We start from the raw sequence: 17,662 nt of genomic DNA on the forward strand, positions 1-17,662 counted from the left end.
GCTGTAAGATGTTGGAAATCCAAAATAAAAGTAAAGTAGTACACTTAGTTGGTTAGGCATTGTCAGTTGGAAAAACAAATGTTTAATGTTTCAGTTTGAAGCACATTGTCAGAACCAGGAAAGACAGAACACAAGTTTTAAGTTGCAGGGAAGGTGAGGAGCAAAGGGAATATCTCCAATGAAGGAATATGTCTATGAAAATTCTCAGTCACCTGGGTCATTGTATAGCTCAGGGGTCACTAACGTTTTTCGCACTGCAGACCGGTAATTGACAATATTCTTGCGGACTGGCCGACGGGGGGGCGGGGTGTTAATCACGACTGGAATATAGGTGATAAGTCAACTATAAGTCACTTATAAATGGCTAATACACTCAATTTCTTTTCTAAAAGGGTTTATCTAATGAATTTAATATTAAACACACAGCGCATATTTTCCTCGCATGAATATAGCGATAAGTCAATTATAACTCACTTATAAGTCAACAATATCATAACATTTTAAGTAACGTTTGGATATTAAACACACAGCGCATATTTTCCTTGTATGAACATATAAAATCATTGGAACACACCAGTGAGAGGACAAGGTCTCCATGCCGGGGCCGTGGCGGTCGCAGTCTGACCGACCGAGCAAGGAGTGCGACAGGGCACGTACCCGCCCTCCTTGTAGGTAGTGCTAAAAGGTGTGCCCATCTGTCCACACTCCAGGCCAGTAGCAACGGCACTTCCAGCCGGCCACGCGAGGCAGCCAGTTACCTGAGGCCAAACAGTGATGTCTGGCGTGAGGGTATCACTGCGTTTAGGCGACTGATGACCTCGCGTAGGTAATGACTTCATGTGCATAATGACAATAGACAATAGACAGTAGGTGCAGGAGTATGCCATTCGGCCCTTCCAGCCAGCACCGCCATTCACTGTGATCATGGCTGATCATACACAATCAGTACCCCGCTATCTGTAAGAGCTCTATCTAACTCTCTCTTGAATGCATCCAGAGACTTGGCCTCCACTGCCTTCTGGGGCAGAGCATTGCACATATCCACCACTCTCTGGGTGAAAAAGTTTTTCCGCATCTCTGTTCTAGTGTAAGTGTTTGGAGTTTTTCTTCGAATTAATTTAAACGCTCATCAAACTCAAAGAGCTTTACGGTTATTTTTTTCTCCAGTCCTTCAAATTTGTCTTCTATAAGCTTCACAATTGTTTCTAAAGTTATCGGTTCTTTCGTCTGTTTCGATTCTTTTGCTTTAGACATTTCAGCAAGTTGAAAATAATTCAAATAGTTAAAAAGAAAAATTCTGTATGTTTAGACCCCTTTAGAATGTATAAAAAGATCATTTAAGGGGTGTTTGTAGGTTAAAAAGATGTAAAAGGTTTGGAGCAAAGCCTAAAAGCGGTTTACTCCATAAACGCCATCTTGAGACCCTCCCGCATCTCTGTTCTAAATGGCCTTCCCCTTATTCTTAAACTGTGGCCTCTAATTCTGGACTCACCCATCAGCGGGAACATGCTTCCTGCCTCCAGTGTGTCCAATCCCTTAATAATCTTGTACGTTTCAATCAGATCCCCTCTCATCCTTCTAAATTCCAGTGTATACAAGTTGCACAGTATTCTAATGTGAAACTATATTCAGTAGACAATCCTGTCGTGCCAGGAATTAGCTCAGTGATTCTCCTTTAGCAAGGGGACCAAGACTTTGTGTGATCTTGGTCCCCTGTGGAATTATAACAAAATTTCCACATATATGAACTCCAATCCTTTTCCAGAAATGCCAGTATACCATTCACATTCTTGAACTACTTGATGCACCTGTCTGCTACCTTTTTAGTAACTCATCCACGAGAACACCTAGATCCAGTGGTACCCATTAGTCCTCTTTGTCACCTCTTCAAAAAAAGACCTCAATCAAATTTGTGAGCCACAATTCCCCACACACACAGCACGATGCTGACTATTCCAATAATGACCATCAGCTTTTAACATTCAGTAGGAATGACCATCTCCAAGTTCTTCCAATATCCTCATTGTGAGATAAAAGGATAAAAGTCATTAACCAGAAACTTAGCTGGGCCAACTATGTAAACATGATTATAGGTAAAAAGGTCAGTGCCTGGGTATACTGTATGTGGGAGCTCATCGCTGTACTTTTTCCACCATTCAGGCCAAAGTAGCTGGTTAGATTGGCACACGATCTGCCACCCTAGCATTGACATTCACAAGATGTACTGCAATTATGGGCCTAATCTCCTCTAATTTTCTGAACATCCAACTTCTGATATCTAGAAATACAACTTAGCTGGAGTGTATGGATGCCATCAAATGTGAATGTTCATCCAAGTTGTACAGTATCCTAATGTGAAACTATATTACCATTCCTAATTGTTGCTGGGGTTAGATGTTAGAACTCTTGGGTTAAGGAAAAAGGCACTCTGCTACCTTCTTAAAAACAGTTAAGAAATACAATGAATGGTAACCTTTTCAGCCTCATACAATAATTTTTAAAAGATTTCCTTAAATCAGAAGGCCTTATTTGCAGGGATTTCCCAAGATAATTTAACTAGATACAACTCTCTTGGGGTTATTTCATAAAAATCCCTGCATAGATTTCCTTTAGACTATTGAGACCAATATTTGTTGAAAGTATTCTGAAAGTTTACTTGCATTCATTATTTTTTAAAAAATATGAATTTGCTTTATTTCCTAAAGGAATAAAAATTTGAAGACTCTTCTGGCTATTGGAGGTTGGAATTTTGGTTCAGTGAGGTAAGAACTTATGATAATAATATCTATATACTACTAAAACTCTCATGCTCTGTTTGTTTGTGACCTCCAATTAGTGCAAACGGTGCATTACAGCGGCACTATTTTTGGCTAAATCAACCTAAAATGCGCTAACTTACAGAATGCAAGCAAAGTTCAAGGTTGTATATTTGTATAAAATTGCTCACTCGCCAAAATCAACAGCCTCACTTTCACCCGAGAGCCGATGTCAGCCATGATGGAAACAGTGACACGACACCACGACGCATATGCAATGGCCAGCCTCAGAAATGACTCACGATGCTCACAGCAGCGACACCAACCGGAGCAAAAGGGTAGAGCAGCTCTATTTCGAGCGGTCACATTCTGCTAATCACCATCAGCCTGTGCAGGATTGGGACAGATCTAACTGCCATCCATCAATAAGAGATAATTAAATCTTATTGTAATGATATACTTCGACACACCCATCAAATCCCTTGCTGCAGTCAAAGGACTGCGGTGACTATATCACGTCCATTTAGGAGAGCACCAACCACATCATCAAGAATAATCAGCATCCTGGAGGCTTTGGTGTTACTGCTTCATATCTTCTATCCAGCATTAGGGTAAAGAAAATATGGTCAGCCTAATTATGCTACGTGGAAAGAGAAGGGGGACATTATGGTCAAGAAATGACACCATACATCATCAGGAAGCGGCAAGGAGGAGAGAACAAGAATCGGATGAGGCTAGGGCCGCACAACTCCAGGATCAAAGAGTCAGGACAAAAAAGATGAGAGAAGAAGAGACAGAGGAGGAGAGGCATGCATGTCTCCAGAATGACAACACCTGGCATAGGAGGAGAAGAGAGGAAGAGACAAAGGAGCTGAGAAATCCACGTCTCCAAGACGAGAGACAATAAACAGTAGAAGAGATAAAGAGACTGCAGATGAAAGGACTGCACATCTCCAGAATGACAATGAGAGGCACACACTTGTGCCTTGGCAAATCAACCAGAAATGATGCCATCTAAAGTATCCTTCATTAAACTAGGAGGAGCTATATTTGCCTTTCTCTGCATCATTTTTCTTTAACAGAGGTTTTCTTCTTTAATTTCCAAACCAAAGCGATACCAATAGCATTCAGGAAAATGTAATGTTCATTCTGGTCACATCAGACTGCACTACCCTTTACTCAAAGGGTGTCCCAACAGGTCACCCTGTGGTCTAGTAACTAGTAAAATTTGTAAGTGCAACAAATGTCAATTGCCTATCATCTGTCCACAGTATTCCATAAGATATAGGAGCAGAATTAGGCCATTTGGCTCATCGATTCAGTGTCATTTCATCATGGCTTCATCAATGACTTGGCCATCTGTGACAGCAAATTCCACGGATTCACCACTCCCTGGCTAAAGAAATCCCTCCTCACCTTGGTTCTAAAAGGACATCCCTCTATTCAGAGGCTATATCCTCGGGTCTTAGACTCCCCCACCATCGGAAACATCCTCTCCACATCCACTCTATCAAGGCCTTTCAAGATTCGAAAAGTTTCAATGAGGTCACAAGTCATTCTGAATTCCAGTGAGTGCAGGCCCAGAGCCATCAAATGCTCTTCATATGATAAGCCTTTCAATCTTAGAATCATTTTCATGGACCTCCTGTTACACAAGTGAGGCAGTGGACAAACCCGTGCAGATCATGGGCACAGAGGCAGAGTCAGGAGGTATGCTTTACATAATCGGTATCCAGGAGCAATGCTAGACTTAGAACTAGCAGTCCTAAGAACCATGAAACAAGGTTACTCACACCAGAGTCAACCATTGAACTGGCAGCTCCTTGTTGTGATCACAGAGCTTTTATCCTGCATTTGCTGATGGAAAGCAGGTGTGTGTAGTTAGTGGAACCTGGGAATGATTGGAAACTAAACGAGGTGATTGAGGCCCAATTCCTGAGGTGAATAGCCAGGTGGGGGATTGCCAGAAGGGACCATGACAGTACCCTCCCTCAACAGGAGCCTCCTGGCGATCCTCAAGGCTGTCTGGAAGGTCCCGATGAAAATCCTGGATGAGAGAAAGGTCTAGGATGAAAGAGCGGAGGACCTAGGAACGCTCTTCTGAACTGTTCCCTTCCCAATCTACCAGGTCTTGATTGACCCGTTCCGTCTGCCCGTTCATCTGGGGGTGGAAGCCAGATGATAGGCTGACTGATGCACCTAAGGCTTGACAGAAGGCCTTACATACCTGTGAGACGAACTGGGGATCACAATCGGAGACGATGTTTGCAGGGATTCCATGGAGGCGGAAGATGTGGCGGATGAGAAGATCTGTGGTTTCATGAGAGGAAGGGAGTTTAAGGAGGCCTACAAAGTACACCGCCTTGGAGAACCAGTCTACCACAGTGAGTACGGTGGTGTTCCCATATGAAGGGGGTAGACCGGTGGCCGATGAGAGGCTTTTCCCCGGGCACAGATGGAACATGCCAAGACATAGGAACGGGTATCCGCCTCCATGGACGGCCACCAAAAGTGTCTTTTCAGGAACGCTAGGGTCCGATCACTCCTGGGATGGCAGGCAAACCGAGACATGCGCTCCCATTGTAGAACCTGAGACCTGACGGAAACGGGCACATACAGGCGATCGCCGGGTCTATTGCCGGGGTCAGGGTCATCCCATTGGGCATCTTTTACCTTGGACTCAATCTCCCAAGTGAGGGTGGCAACCATGCAGGATGGTGGGAGGATAGTCCCTGGGCTGGAAGTGTCCTTCTTGGAGTCTTATTGGCGGGAGAACACGTCCGGCGTCCTGTTCTTGGACCCCGGATGGTATGTGAGGGAAAACTTGAACTGTCCAAAAAATAACGCCCTACGGGCTTGGCAGGAATTCAAATGTTTGCCGGTCTGAATATACCCTTGGTTTTTATGATCAGTCCATACCACAAACGGTTGTTTTGCCCCCTCCAGCCAGTGCCTCCATTCTTCCAATGCTAGTTTGACCGCCAGGAGTTCCTGATTCCCCACGTCGTAATTCCGCTCGGCAGGGGACAGTCGGCGAGAATAGAAGGCACAGGGCTGAAGTTTTTTGTCCGAACTTGATTGTTGGGACAGGACTGCACCTATCCCGGAGTCAGAGGCATCCACCTCGACAATGAATTGACGGGCTGGGTCCGGATGGACCAGGTTGGGAGCGGTGGTGAAACATCTCTTCAGGTTGATGAACGCCAAGTCAGCTTCGGAGTCCCAACAGAAGGGGGTAGTAGGCGAGGTAAGCTGGGTAAGGGGGCTGCCACTCGACTGTGGTCTCTGATAAATCGGCGGTAGAAATTTGCAAACCCCAGGAATCGTTGAAGTTGTTTGCGGGTCGTGGGCCTAGGCTATTCTTCCACTGCCCGGATCTTCTCGGGGTCTGCTCTCACCTGCCCGCTCTTGATGATATAACCCAGGAAGTTGACCGAAGGAATGCGGAACTCACATTTCTCTGTCTTCACAAATAACTGGTTTTCCCACAGTCTCTGGAGGACTTGATGGACATGGTGAATGTGCTCTTGGGGGGAGGGGTGTGCTAGAAAATATCAGGATATCATTGAGGTAAACGAATATGAACCGATTAATAAAGTTCCTCAGTACTTCATTAATGAGAGCTTGAAAAACGGCAGGAGCATTGGTGAGGCCAAACGGCATGACCAAATATTTGAAGTGGCCCAAAGGTGTGTTAAAGGCCGTCTTCCACTCATCCCCCTCCCTCACCCTGACTATATGGTATGTGTTCCGAAGGTCCAGCTTTGAGAAAATGGTGGCCCCATGCAGTGGTTCAAAAGCCGAACTAATGAGGGGTAAATGGTATTTATTCTTAACTATTATACTGTTTAGGCCTCTGTAATCAATACAAGGATGAAGTGATCCATCCTTCTTTTTTACAAAGAAGAAACCGGTGCCTACCGGGGAAAATTGTATATGCTTGTGTTCTAAAAGCAGTGATTTTTGTCACTAATGGTTGGTGAGGAATAAGCAGTAAAGCAATTTAGAACTGTTTCAAGCATTCAGACTTTGTGATGCCCAAAACGGCTGGGAATGAAAATTAAACTATTTCACTACTTCAGGTTAGGCCCTACGAAGAATTTAAAGGTATCAACTATCATCTCAAATGGTACAATGAAAATGAGGATTTGGAGAATACGGTCATTGATAGCATTGTATGAAAACAATTGATTATCTACATTAGGTATCTGTGGTGATTTTGGCTTATTTACACTTAATGAAATGAACGTGTTAGTGTATGCTGGAGAATTCCTCTGTCAATAACTATTAGGAACTGATACACAGTTTTATAGTACTGTAGTGTTCTGTATATCATTTAAGTACATAATTAGTTACTCAGTTAAATGATAATTTGTTTTTTATACCTTTTTAGCTATTTCCATGAAAGTTAGGCTAATTGGGGCAGCAGTTTAATTGCACCAAAATGTGATGTGACTGGAGTCCACTTATACCGATATTCTAAATCTGGCGCCAACATTTGGAATACAGGTAGTATCATCCATTAGCCAGGACCAACACAGTGATAGTGACTCCTGTTATTATCATCTATTGACCTGCCGGGACTATCACAGTGACTCCTGTCATTTCAGTTACTTCTCCTTGTTTGCATTTGTTCCTTTGTTCCATGCCACTGGTCCCTTATTTAAAATCTTCAATCCCAATTGCCACAGTTCTTTATAACCTTAACTGGTTTTGGCCTCTGTACTGAATGACTTCTCATCTTTAGTGAATGTAACTTCCATTTTAGTTCATTGGAACACATTCACCTTTTTCACTACCTATATCTTTCCTTTCAAATAAACTTGGTAAATGATATCCAGGGTCACTTCTGACATCTTTCCATTTCCATCTTCTCAATAACAGGATACCTTTGATCACTCACGAGGAAATCTGCAGATGCTGGAAATTCAAACAACAGCACAAACAAAATGCTGGTGGAACACAGCAGGCCAGGCAGCATCTATAGGGAGAAACGCTGTCGACCTTTGATCACTTTTTTCTTTTGCTGGCCAGCAAGATTTCATCTTCATTTTGCATTTATCCTTTGTTTTAATTAATCGATAAATATAATTGATATAATTCAATTTTACCAATTTACCAAATCTAGGTTGTCTGATTAGTACACTATGCAAGGTGACACAAAAATTGGTGAAGTTGTGGATAACAAGGAAGGTTATCAAAGGATACAACAGGGTATAAATCAGTTCGTAATTTGGTGAGAGAAATTACAGCAAGAGTTTAATGCAGACAATTGTGAGGTGATGTATTTTGGGAGATCAAATGCCAGAGGATATTATGGAGTAATTGAAAGGACCTTCAGAAGGATCTTTGGATGCAAGCCAGAGCTCCCTGAAAGTGGTGATACAACTAACTAGGAAGGTAAAGGCATTTATTATACAAGTGGTATAATTCATCCAAAGAAATAAAAGTTCTTTCCCAATTCCTTGGATCTACTATGTATAAAAAATAAATTCAGCTGTTTACTCTATAACGTCCATCACCTGTATTTTTATATGTACTGATCATTTTAATTGGACTCTCTTCCACCTTTGAGAGGTTAGTTTGCACCACCTCTCACCTTAGAAACCCCCCCTATAGCCCACTTAATACAAGTAATGTCTGAAATTATTATATTTTGTTTTCACTGCCAGGCCTGTACTACATGAAGCATTTCTTTCATTTATGACAACTGTTCATTATTTTAAGATTACTCAGAGGTTAACATAAAGTATAATTTTCTTCTTATATGTTGAGTTTCCTCTGAGTGCTCTGGTTTCCTCCCATATTCCAGAAGCATACAGTTACAGTTAGTGAGTTGTGGGCATGTTATGTTGGTGCCAGAAGCGTGGCAACACTTGCAGGCTGATGTTGATTTGATTTGACGCAAACACATTGTACTATATGTTTTAATATATGTTACATGTGACAACTAAATCTATTGATGCAGATTTACCCTCAAACAGCTGCACTCAATCTACTTTTTCCAGTTCCTGCTTAATTTTATTGAATCTGACTGATGTTCCCTCTAATTTGTAAAGACCAGTGTGCGCAAAAATCTTGTGTAATTTTTTGCCCAGTGACAATATGTGTGCACTGAATAATTTCTTCAGTAAAATCAGTATAAATAAGCCAGTTCTAAAATCTGCAGACAAATTATCAAACTCCATGTTGTCAATACCTTCCGCATCAGAAACCAGAAAAGGAAATGTGATCATATATGATGCTGAAATATACTTAATATGCCAATGAGGTAGAGGATGACAACCTTTTGTAGGCAGTTTAAATTCCTTTGTGCACTAGCAGCAAAAGATGTGTGTTCGCGCAGACACACACACCTTGAAGGGATCATTGTCTAGGACGTGATCCCTGCATTTAGAAAAGTTTAAGATCAACTGATTAACGCTAGCCAACAGACCCTTTCCCATCCATTGGTCGGTGTATTGGTGAGGAAGCATGATTTTAATAGAGGCTTCTGAATACAGTCATTTCCCAAAGGAAAGGCCAACTAGAGCTTTACAAACCTGAGGCTAAATTATCTGAACGGTGTAAAGTTAGGTAAGGGAGAAATACAAAGAGATCTAGGAGTCCTTGTTCATCAGTCACTGAAGGTGAATGAGCAAGTGCAGCAGGCAGTGAAGAAGGCTAATGGAATGTTGGCCTTTATTACAAAGGGAATTGAGTACAAGAGCAAGGAAATTCTCTTGCATTTGTACAGGGCCCTGGTGAGACCACACCTGGAGTATCGTGTACAGTTTTGGTCTCCAGGGTTAAGGAAGGACATCCTGGCTGTAGAGGAAGTGCAGCGTAGATTCACAAGGTTAATTCCTGGGATGTCAGGACTGTCTTACGCAGAGAGGTTAGAGAGACTGGGCTTGTACACGCTGGAATTAAGGAGATTGAGAGGGGATCTGACTGCAACATATAAGATTATTAAGGGATTGCACAAGATAGAGGCAGGAAATATGTTCCAGATGCTTGGAGAGTCCAGTACCAGGGGGCATGGTTTGAGAATAAGGGGTAGGTCATTTAGGACAGAGTTAAGGAAAAACTTCTTCTCCCAGAGAGTTGTGGGGGTCTGGAATGCACTGCCTTGGAAGGCGGTGGAGGCCAATTCTCTGGATGCTTTCAAGAAGGAACTAGATAGGTATCTTATGGATAGGGGAATCAAGGGATATGGAGACAAGGCAGGAACCGGGTATTGATAGTAGATGATCAGCCATGATCTCAAAATGGCGGTGCAGGCTCAAAGGGCCGAATGGTCTACTTCTGCACCTATTGTTTATTGTCTAAATATGAAATGTAAATTAAGTTTTCCTTAAATTGATTTCAATTCCTTTGAAATTTAAAATGTAGCCATTTATCACTGCATATCAATTTACATTTAAGTGAAAAACATTGAAAAAACACACAACCACATTTTGAATTTCCTTACTGTTCTAGTTTTACCAGAATGGTGTCTACTAAAGCAACTAGAAAAATATTCATCAATTCTGTGATTAACTTCCTGAGGCATCACCACTTTGATGGCTTAGAACTGGCCTGGCAGTACCCTGTTGCTCCAGGAAACCCACCAGAGAACAGAGAACTCTACTCAAGATTGGTTGAAGTGAGAAAGACCACATTTAATTTTATATCTCTGATGTACAATGTTATGAAATTATTGAGTCATGTGGCATTCTCTCAAATCAGCTTCCTCTTTGTTTACATTTATTTTCAGCTGAAAATATTCAAACGGAAAATTCTAAGAACATTTTTGTTTGGGTAAATAAAGGTTGATTTGTTTTATAAGATAAGAAATGTCATGTGGTTGTTTTGGTAACAATTTTCTAACACAGGAACAGCAACCTATATTTTATAGTGCCTCCAGAGTACCCAAATGTATCAAAGGGCTTCAAAGGACTTCAAACCACTGAACAAAATTAGACACTGATCAACATGACAGAATATTAGATCAGAAGGTCAAAAGTTTGGTCAAATAGGTAGGTTTTAAGGCCCAGCTTATTGGAGAAAGGAGAAAGAAAATGCCTAAAAGGTTGAGGAGGAAATTTCAGAGTTAGGGGCGTGGTTACTGATGGAGAGTCATCATTAAATATGTTCATGGTATAAAGCCCAGATCTGGAGGAGCTCTGATGTTTGTGCATTGGACTGGTAAATGTTATAGATGGTGGTGGGGAGGGGCTGTAGTGGTGGTGTTGGGTGGTGGTTGATGAGGCCATGCAGAAATCTTAAAATATATGAGAATTTTAAGGTCACTTTATTGGATGTCAGTGTAAGTCAGCAAGTTTAGAGTAAAGGTAAATGAAACTTGATGTAGATTAAGAATGTCTCTAGTAATGATGGATTGAGAGAGGCCAGCTAAAAGTGCATTGCAGTATTCAATTCACAGGTGACAACAGCATGGATGAGGACCCCAGCAAAAATGAGTTGACTCAGGAGAAGAGTTAGGTGGGATTATTTCACATGGGTACTTAATGTTCATCATGGGCGTAATGAGCCAAAAGGCTTGTTTCTACATCTTGTTTCTATATCTTTATAACTTTGGCTGCAGAACATAAAGTTATGAGGTGGACTAAAGATAACAGCTTTGGTCTTCCTAATGCTTAATTGGAGGAGATTTCTGAGCATCCAGTGATGTATATTGGAGAAACAATTAGATTGTAGGTTTTTCAGGGCAAATGGTGTATCAGATTGCATCGTTAGACTGTTAGCTGCACCTCCATCTGTGAGGAATGGTGGTACTTCTTGCCTGAAATGGCTCTCATTAAAATGCAGTTGTCAGAAATGTGCCATGCATTCTCAGTCATTTTGACTTTGGGTAGGCTGGCTGGATTAAAATAAACAATTTTTGCATTTACATTTCTTTGGAAAAAACATGGATTTGATATGTAGTTAAAACACTGTAACCAAAATTATCAATCCTACAAATCTCCATAATCCTCCCTTTGGAACACAACTTTGCAATTATTCTAATGATTTTGCTTACTCCTAGGAACTGAAAGCTGCCTTTAGAATTGAGGCAAAAGAAACAAGAAAACCTACATTGCTGCTTTCAGCTGCAGTGGCTGCTGGTAAACAACAAATTGATAATAGTTATGAAGTACCTGTAATTGCAAAGTAAGCATCTTTTTAAATACATATTGATTTTGTGCCAGAGCTTGCAAAGTAGCTGCTGTTTCCTATAATTGTTTACTGCTGACATTTTATCTTGCTATTTTGGTCTCCAGAGGTGGTGTATTGTCAACTGTAGTTGGACAAAATTTTGATCCTTTTAACTGAGATGTTTAAGTACTGAGCAAAGAAAATAAGATAAACATAAAAACACTTCATAAAAGTTGAATCACAAACAAGATGATAAAATTTGCAGATGCTGGAAGCCAAACAACGCACACAAAATGCTGGAGGAACTCAGCAAGTCAGGCAGCATCTATGGAAAAAAGTACAGTTGACGTTTTGGGCCGAGACCCTCCCGCATGACTGGGAAAAGAAAGATGAGTAGATTTAAAAGGTGGGGGGAAGAGAGAGAGAAACACAAGAAGAAAAGGGGGAAGAGCACCAGGTGATGGGCAAGCAAGGAGATAAGGTGAGAGAGGGAAAAGGGGATGGAGGAATGGTGAAAGAGAAGGGAGCGTTACCAGAAGTTTGAGAAATTGATGTTCATGCCATCAGGTTGGAGGATACCCAGATGGAATATAAACAGTTGTTCCTCCAAAGGGAACGGGAAGTGGAATTAAAATGGGTGGCCACCGGGAGATTTTAATTAGAAGAAGCAGAATCTCCCAGTGGCCTCCCATTTTAATTCCACTTCCCTTTCCGATCTGTCTATACATGGCCTCCTCTACTGTCACGATGAGGCCACATTCAGGTTGAAGGACCAACAGCTTCTATTCCATCTGGGTAGTCTCCAACCCGATGGCATAAACATTGATTTTCTTGAACTTCTGGTAATGCCCTTCTTCTCTCCCCCCCCCCAACTTCACCATTCCCCTTTTCCCTTCCTCACCTTATCCCCCTTCCTGCCCATTGCCTCCCTCTGGTGCTCCTCTCCCCACCCCCTTCTTTCTTCTATGGTTTTCTGCTAGATTTCTCCTTCTCCAGCACTATCTCTTTCGCCAATCAATTTCCCAGCTCTTTACTTCATCCCTTCCCCTCCTGATTTCACCTATTGCCTTGTGTGCCTCTCCCCTCCCTCACCTTTTAAATCTACTCTTTTTTTTTTTCTCCAGTCCTGCTGAAGGGTCTCTGCTTGAAGCATTGATTGTACTTTTTTTATCATAGATGCTGCCTGGCTTGCTGAGTTCCTCCAGCATTTTGTGTGTGTCACTAAAGTTGAAAAATAGCTGAGGAAAAGTGAATGAAGAAACGATGCTGGGGTAAATCCAAGATGAGTTTTTAAAAGTGTTGATTATGAAAGAAGAACCAAGACTATTTCAACTGTTCCAGAGGATTCTACCACACTGCCATTGAATTATTGATTCTAATTTATATATTGTCAGGAAGGATTCTTATTTCTTGATAGCTTCAGTTTTGTTGCTTGCAGTAAGTGTAGAAGTCATACCTAGTATGACAAACAGTTGCACACTTCGAATTCTTCAATGTTCAAATGGTGTTAATATTCATTCAGACCAATACCAGCCAGAATTCAAGAGTTGAGACATTAGGTTGCAGCTTTGTAAATTCTAGACAGGAGACATCCAGAGTATTGAATTCAGTTCTTGTTGACCCATGATAGGAAAGATATGGAAGCTTTGAAAGGCAGCTGCTTCCATTTTGATCGTTTGCTCTGTGTGGCAAAGGGGAGAGCTTGCAGCTGCACCCAAAGAGTGTTACCCAGGTATTTTCTTCTTTTTGGATGTGGACTTTGGACTAGATAGACACTTTTTTTCAGTTTTATAGTTTTAATATTTTGTGTTTTTCATTTGATCTTGTTTGTTTTTTTGATGCAGGGAGGGGTATTTGAGGTTGATGTACCTAATCCATTTTTGTTCCTTTTTTGTGTGGGCAGGTGAAACTTGGGGGTTGATGTTCTTGCTGCCTTTCTTTCTTGGTTTCATGGCTACCTGTAGAATTGCAGAGTTGTATAGATAATAAATAAACCTTTGAAGAGGGTGCAGAACAAGTTTACCAGAATGCTACCTTAAGGAGAGGTTGGACAAATTTAGGTTGTTTTCTCTGGAGTGGCAGAGGCTAAGTGGAGATCTGGTAGAGGTTTATAAGATTATGAGAGGCATAAATAGAGTAAGCAGCCAGAAACTTTTCCCAGGGTTGAAATGTCTAATACCATCAGGTATGCATTTAAGTTAAGCTCTTAGGCGATATAAAGAGCAAGTTTCTTTAAAATAGAGAATGCTGGATGTCTGGAATGTGCTGCCTGAGGGTGGTGATTGAAGCCTATACGATAGAGGCATTCAAGAAACTCTTAGATAGACACATGAATGTGCAGGAAGTGGAAGGATATGGTCATTATGTGGGAAGAAGGGATTAGTTTTGTTGGGTGTTTCATAACTAAATTCACTCGGCACAACATTGTGGGCTGTAGGGTCAAATATGCTGTGTAAGGCTGTCTGTGTTGAATCCTATACATTGGGGGAATAAAGCAGGGCAGACAGTTTGCTTGCCCTATTATAATTTAGTTTAGTGGTAGTGTTGTGGTTAGTTTAACGCTTTACAGTGCCAGTGACTAGGGTTCAATTCTCACCACTATGTGTAAGGAGTTTGATTTCCTCCAGGTGCCCTGGTTTCCTCCTGCATTCCAAAGACATACGGGTTAGGGTTAGTAAATTGTGCGCATGCTATGTTGATGCTGGAAATATGGCAACACTTGTGGGCTGACCCCACCACATACTCGGACTGTGTTGATCATTGATGCAAACGATGCATTTCCCTGTACCTGCGACAAATAAAGCTAATATTTTAAAAAATCTGATAAAACTGAGTCCTACAACACCATTTCAAAGGAGGATTCAGTGACACCCTATTACTGTTTGTTGAGAGTTGCAAACAGATAACAAAGAGTTATGTAGCTTTAAATTCATAATTTACTCAATTATCTGAGTTTAAATTCCTCACTACCCATAGTGGACATTTGAGGAATTTGTGTATTTGATCTGCACTCCAAATCTGGCTTTTACATTGGGCCCAGTTGCCCTCTTAATTATAGCTCAATTCAGGACTTCACACAACAAAAATCTTGTAAATCAATGGTGAGTTTCTTGAATAAGTTGGTTATTTAGGCTGTGCTACAGTATACACTGGGGATACTGAGTGAGAGTCCTAGATAGACCACTGAACCTAAATAAAGCAGTATTTTCTAGTAAATACAAGCGATTCTGAAAATGCTGGAAATGCAGAACAATAGACATAAAATGCTGGAGGAACTCAGTAGATTAGGCAACATCTATGGAGAGGAAAAAATAGTCAACTTTTTGGGCTGAGACTCTTCACTGGGTCTGGAAAGGAAGTGGGCAGAAGCTAGAATAAGGTGGGGAGAGAAAGAGTACAAGCTAACAGGTGATAAGTAAAGCCAGGTTGTGAGGAGGATGGATGGATGGGGGAGGGGGGGATGAAGTAAGACACTGAGAGGGGATAGGTGGAAAAGGTAGAGGGCTGAAGAAGTAGTAATCTGATAGGAGAGGACAGTGGATCATGGGAGAAAGGAATGTGGAGGGGTACTGGAGGGAGGTGATGGGCAGATAAGGAGAAGAGAAGGGGTAAGAAGGGAGCCAGAATAGTGAATGGAAAGTGAGAGAAGGGAGAAGAAATTATTGGAAGTTAGATAAATTGATGTTCATGCCATTGAGTTGGAAGCTACCCAGACAGAGTATGAGATGTTGCTTCTCCAACCTGAGTGTGACCTCATCATGGTGGTAGGAAAGGCCACGGATGACATGCTGGAATGGGAATTTGGATTGAAATGGGTGGTCATTGGGAAAAGCTGCTTTTTGTGGTGGATAGAGCAAAGGTGCTTGATGAAGCAGTCCCCCAATTTGTATTGGGTGTCACTGATGTAAAAGAGGCTGCACCAGATACAGATAGACTCACAGGTGCGTTATCAATTACCTGGAAGGTTTGTTTGGAGCTTTGAATGGTGGTGAGGGAGGAGGTGTAGGGACAAGAGTAGCATTTGTCCTGCTTGCAAGGGTAAGTGCCAGGAGGGGATCAGTGGGAAGAGATGAATGGATAAGAGACAAGTGGACAAACAGGTTGTAGTATTTGCATTATAATAGTTGCATGTGGATTTTACAATTTCAGAATTCACCAGTAACCTATTTTCTTTATATTATTTGATCTTTATCTCTGCTGAAGTTGTCTCTAATTGCCAGATAACCATTTTCTCCATCCTCTGTAATTGATGCTCTAATCTATCATTTTATTTTTCTGTTGTGAATCTGCTTACCTTCCCCTGCATCCCAACCTTTTATGTATTTACTTCTGCTCCAGGAAGCAAAGTCTTGGAATCTAAACATTTCCCTGACCTTATTGCTGTTATATCTCTTCTGAAATCACCTTTAAAATTAGCTCCATTATTGGCCCATTTTCCTGTCATCCTCTTCCTGTTTGGGTGTCACCTATATTGACCGTATTACAAATGGTCCCAATTTTATGATGTCCAGAGATTCCTCCTTTAGTGAGATTTGAACTTGTGCATTAAGTTCATGAGCACTTGATTCTAGATGTATAATCTAATGAGTTATTTTAGTAGTTGTTTTCATTTTGGACTCTAATTTTCTGCATCAAGTAGGTTTCTTACGTTCTCTGAAAGCAACATCAACTTGTTTTTAGCAACAATAGAGAATAATTGAATGAATAACTATTGTTAGATAATATATGGAGCATTGTATAATAATTTATGGATAACATGGATTACATTTTAATTTCTGCAGACATCTGGATTTCATTAGTGTGATGACATTTGATTTCAATGGCCCGTGGAACTCCTTCGCAGGACACAACACTCCTTTGTATCGCCGAAAAGCTGAAGAGGATGATTTCATGCATTTTAATATTGTATGTTTACAAATCCCTATTATGGTTGTATAAGACAAATCTATAGTTAGTAGCCATTTTATTAGGTACAGGAGTAGAACCCGGTGTTGTCTTCTGTTGCTGTAGCCCATCCATCCACTTTATAGTGTTCTGCATTCAGAGGTGCCCTTCTGCACACCAGTGTTGAAACACTTGGTTATTTGAGCTACTGTTGCCTTCCTGACTGCTTGAAGCAGGCTGGCCAGTCTCCTCTGACCTCTCTCATTAACAAGGTGTTTTTGCTCACAGAACAGCTGCTCACTGGATTTTTTTTTGTTTCGTTTTCACACCATTCTTTATCAATTCTAGAGATTGTGGTGCATGAATCTCCCAGGAGATCAGCAGTTTCTGAGATCCTCAGACCATCCTGTCTGGCACCAACAATCATTATACAGTCAAGGTCACTTAGATTACGTTTCTTGAGCAAACACGAGGAAATCTGCAGATGCTGGAAATTCGAACAACACACACAAAATGCTGGTGGAACACAACAGGCCAGGCAGCATCGTTAGGGAGAAGCGCTGTCGACGTTTCAGGCCGAGACCTGATGAAGTCCTGATGAAGGGACTCGGCCCAAAACGTCGACAGCGCTTCTCCCTATAGATGCTGCCTGGCTTGCTGTGTTCCACCAGCATTTTGTGTGTGTTGTTAGATTACGTTTCTTCCCTGTTCTGATGTTTCATCTGAACAACAGCTGAACCTCTTGACCATGTCTGCATGCTTTTATACATTGAATTGCTGCCATATGATTGGCTAGTTAGATGCTTGCATTAATAAGGTATATAGGTGTATTTAATAAAGTGACCACTGATCATATAACCACATTCTTTTTTAATGTTGAATAATTTTCTGAAAAGAGATTT

At 41.4% G+C, this 17,662-nt stretch overlaps 1 protein-coding gene across 1 annotated transcript in view; it reads left to right on the top strand.

Moving 5' to 3' along the window:
- LOC140717354 (acidic mammalian chitinase-like) overlaps positions 1–17,662 on the top strand; it is a 57,762-nt gene that overhangs the window by 22,873 nt on the left and 17,227 nt on the right. Inside the window, exons 6-9 of the mRNA XM_073030860.1 lie at positions 2,706–2,762; positions 10,218–10,383; positions 11,767–11,891; positions 16,658–16,781. Of these exons, the coding sequence (XP_072886961.1) occupies positions 2,706–2,762; positions 10,218–10,383; positions 11,767–11,891; positions 16,658–16,781 (472 nt within the window). The remainder of the gene's footprint in view (positions 1–2,705; positions 2,763–10,217; positions 10,384–11,766; positions 11,892–16,657; positions 16,782–17,662) is intronic.

Source organism: Hemitrygon akajei, chromosome 27, assembly GCF_048418815.1.
Source record: "Hemitrygon akajei chromosome 27, sHemAka1.3, whole genome shotgun sequence".
NCBI classification, from domain to species: Eukaryota; Metazoa; Chordata; class Chondrichthyes; order Myliobatiformes; family Dasyatidae; genus Hemitrygon; species Hemitrygon akajei.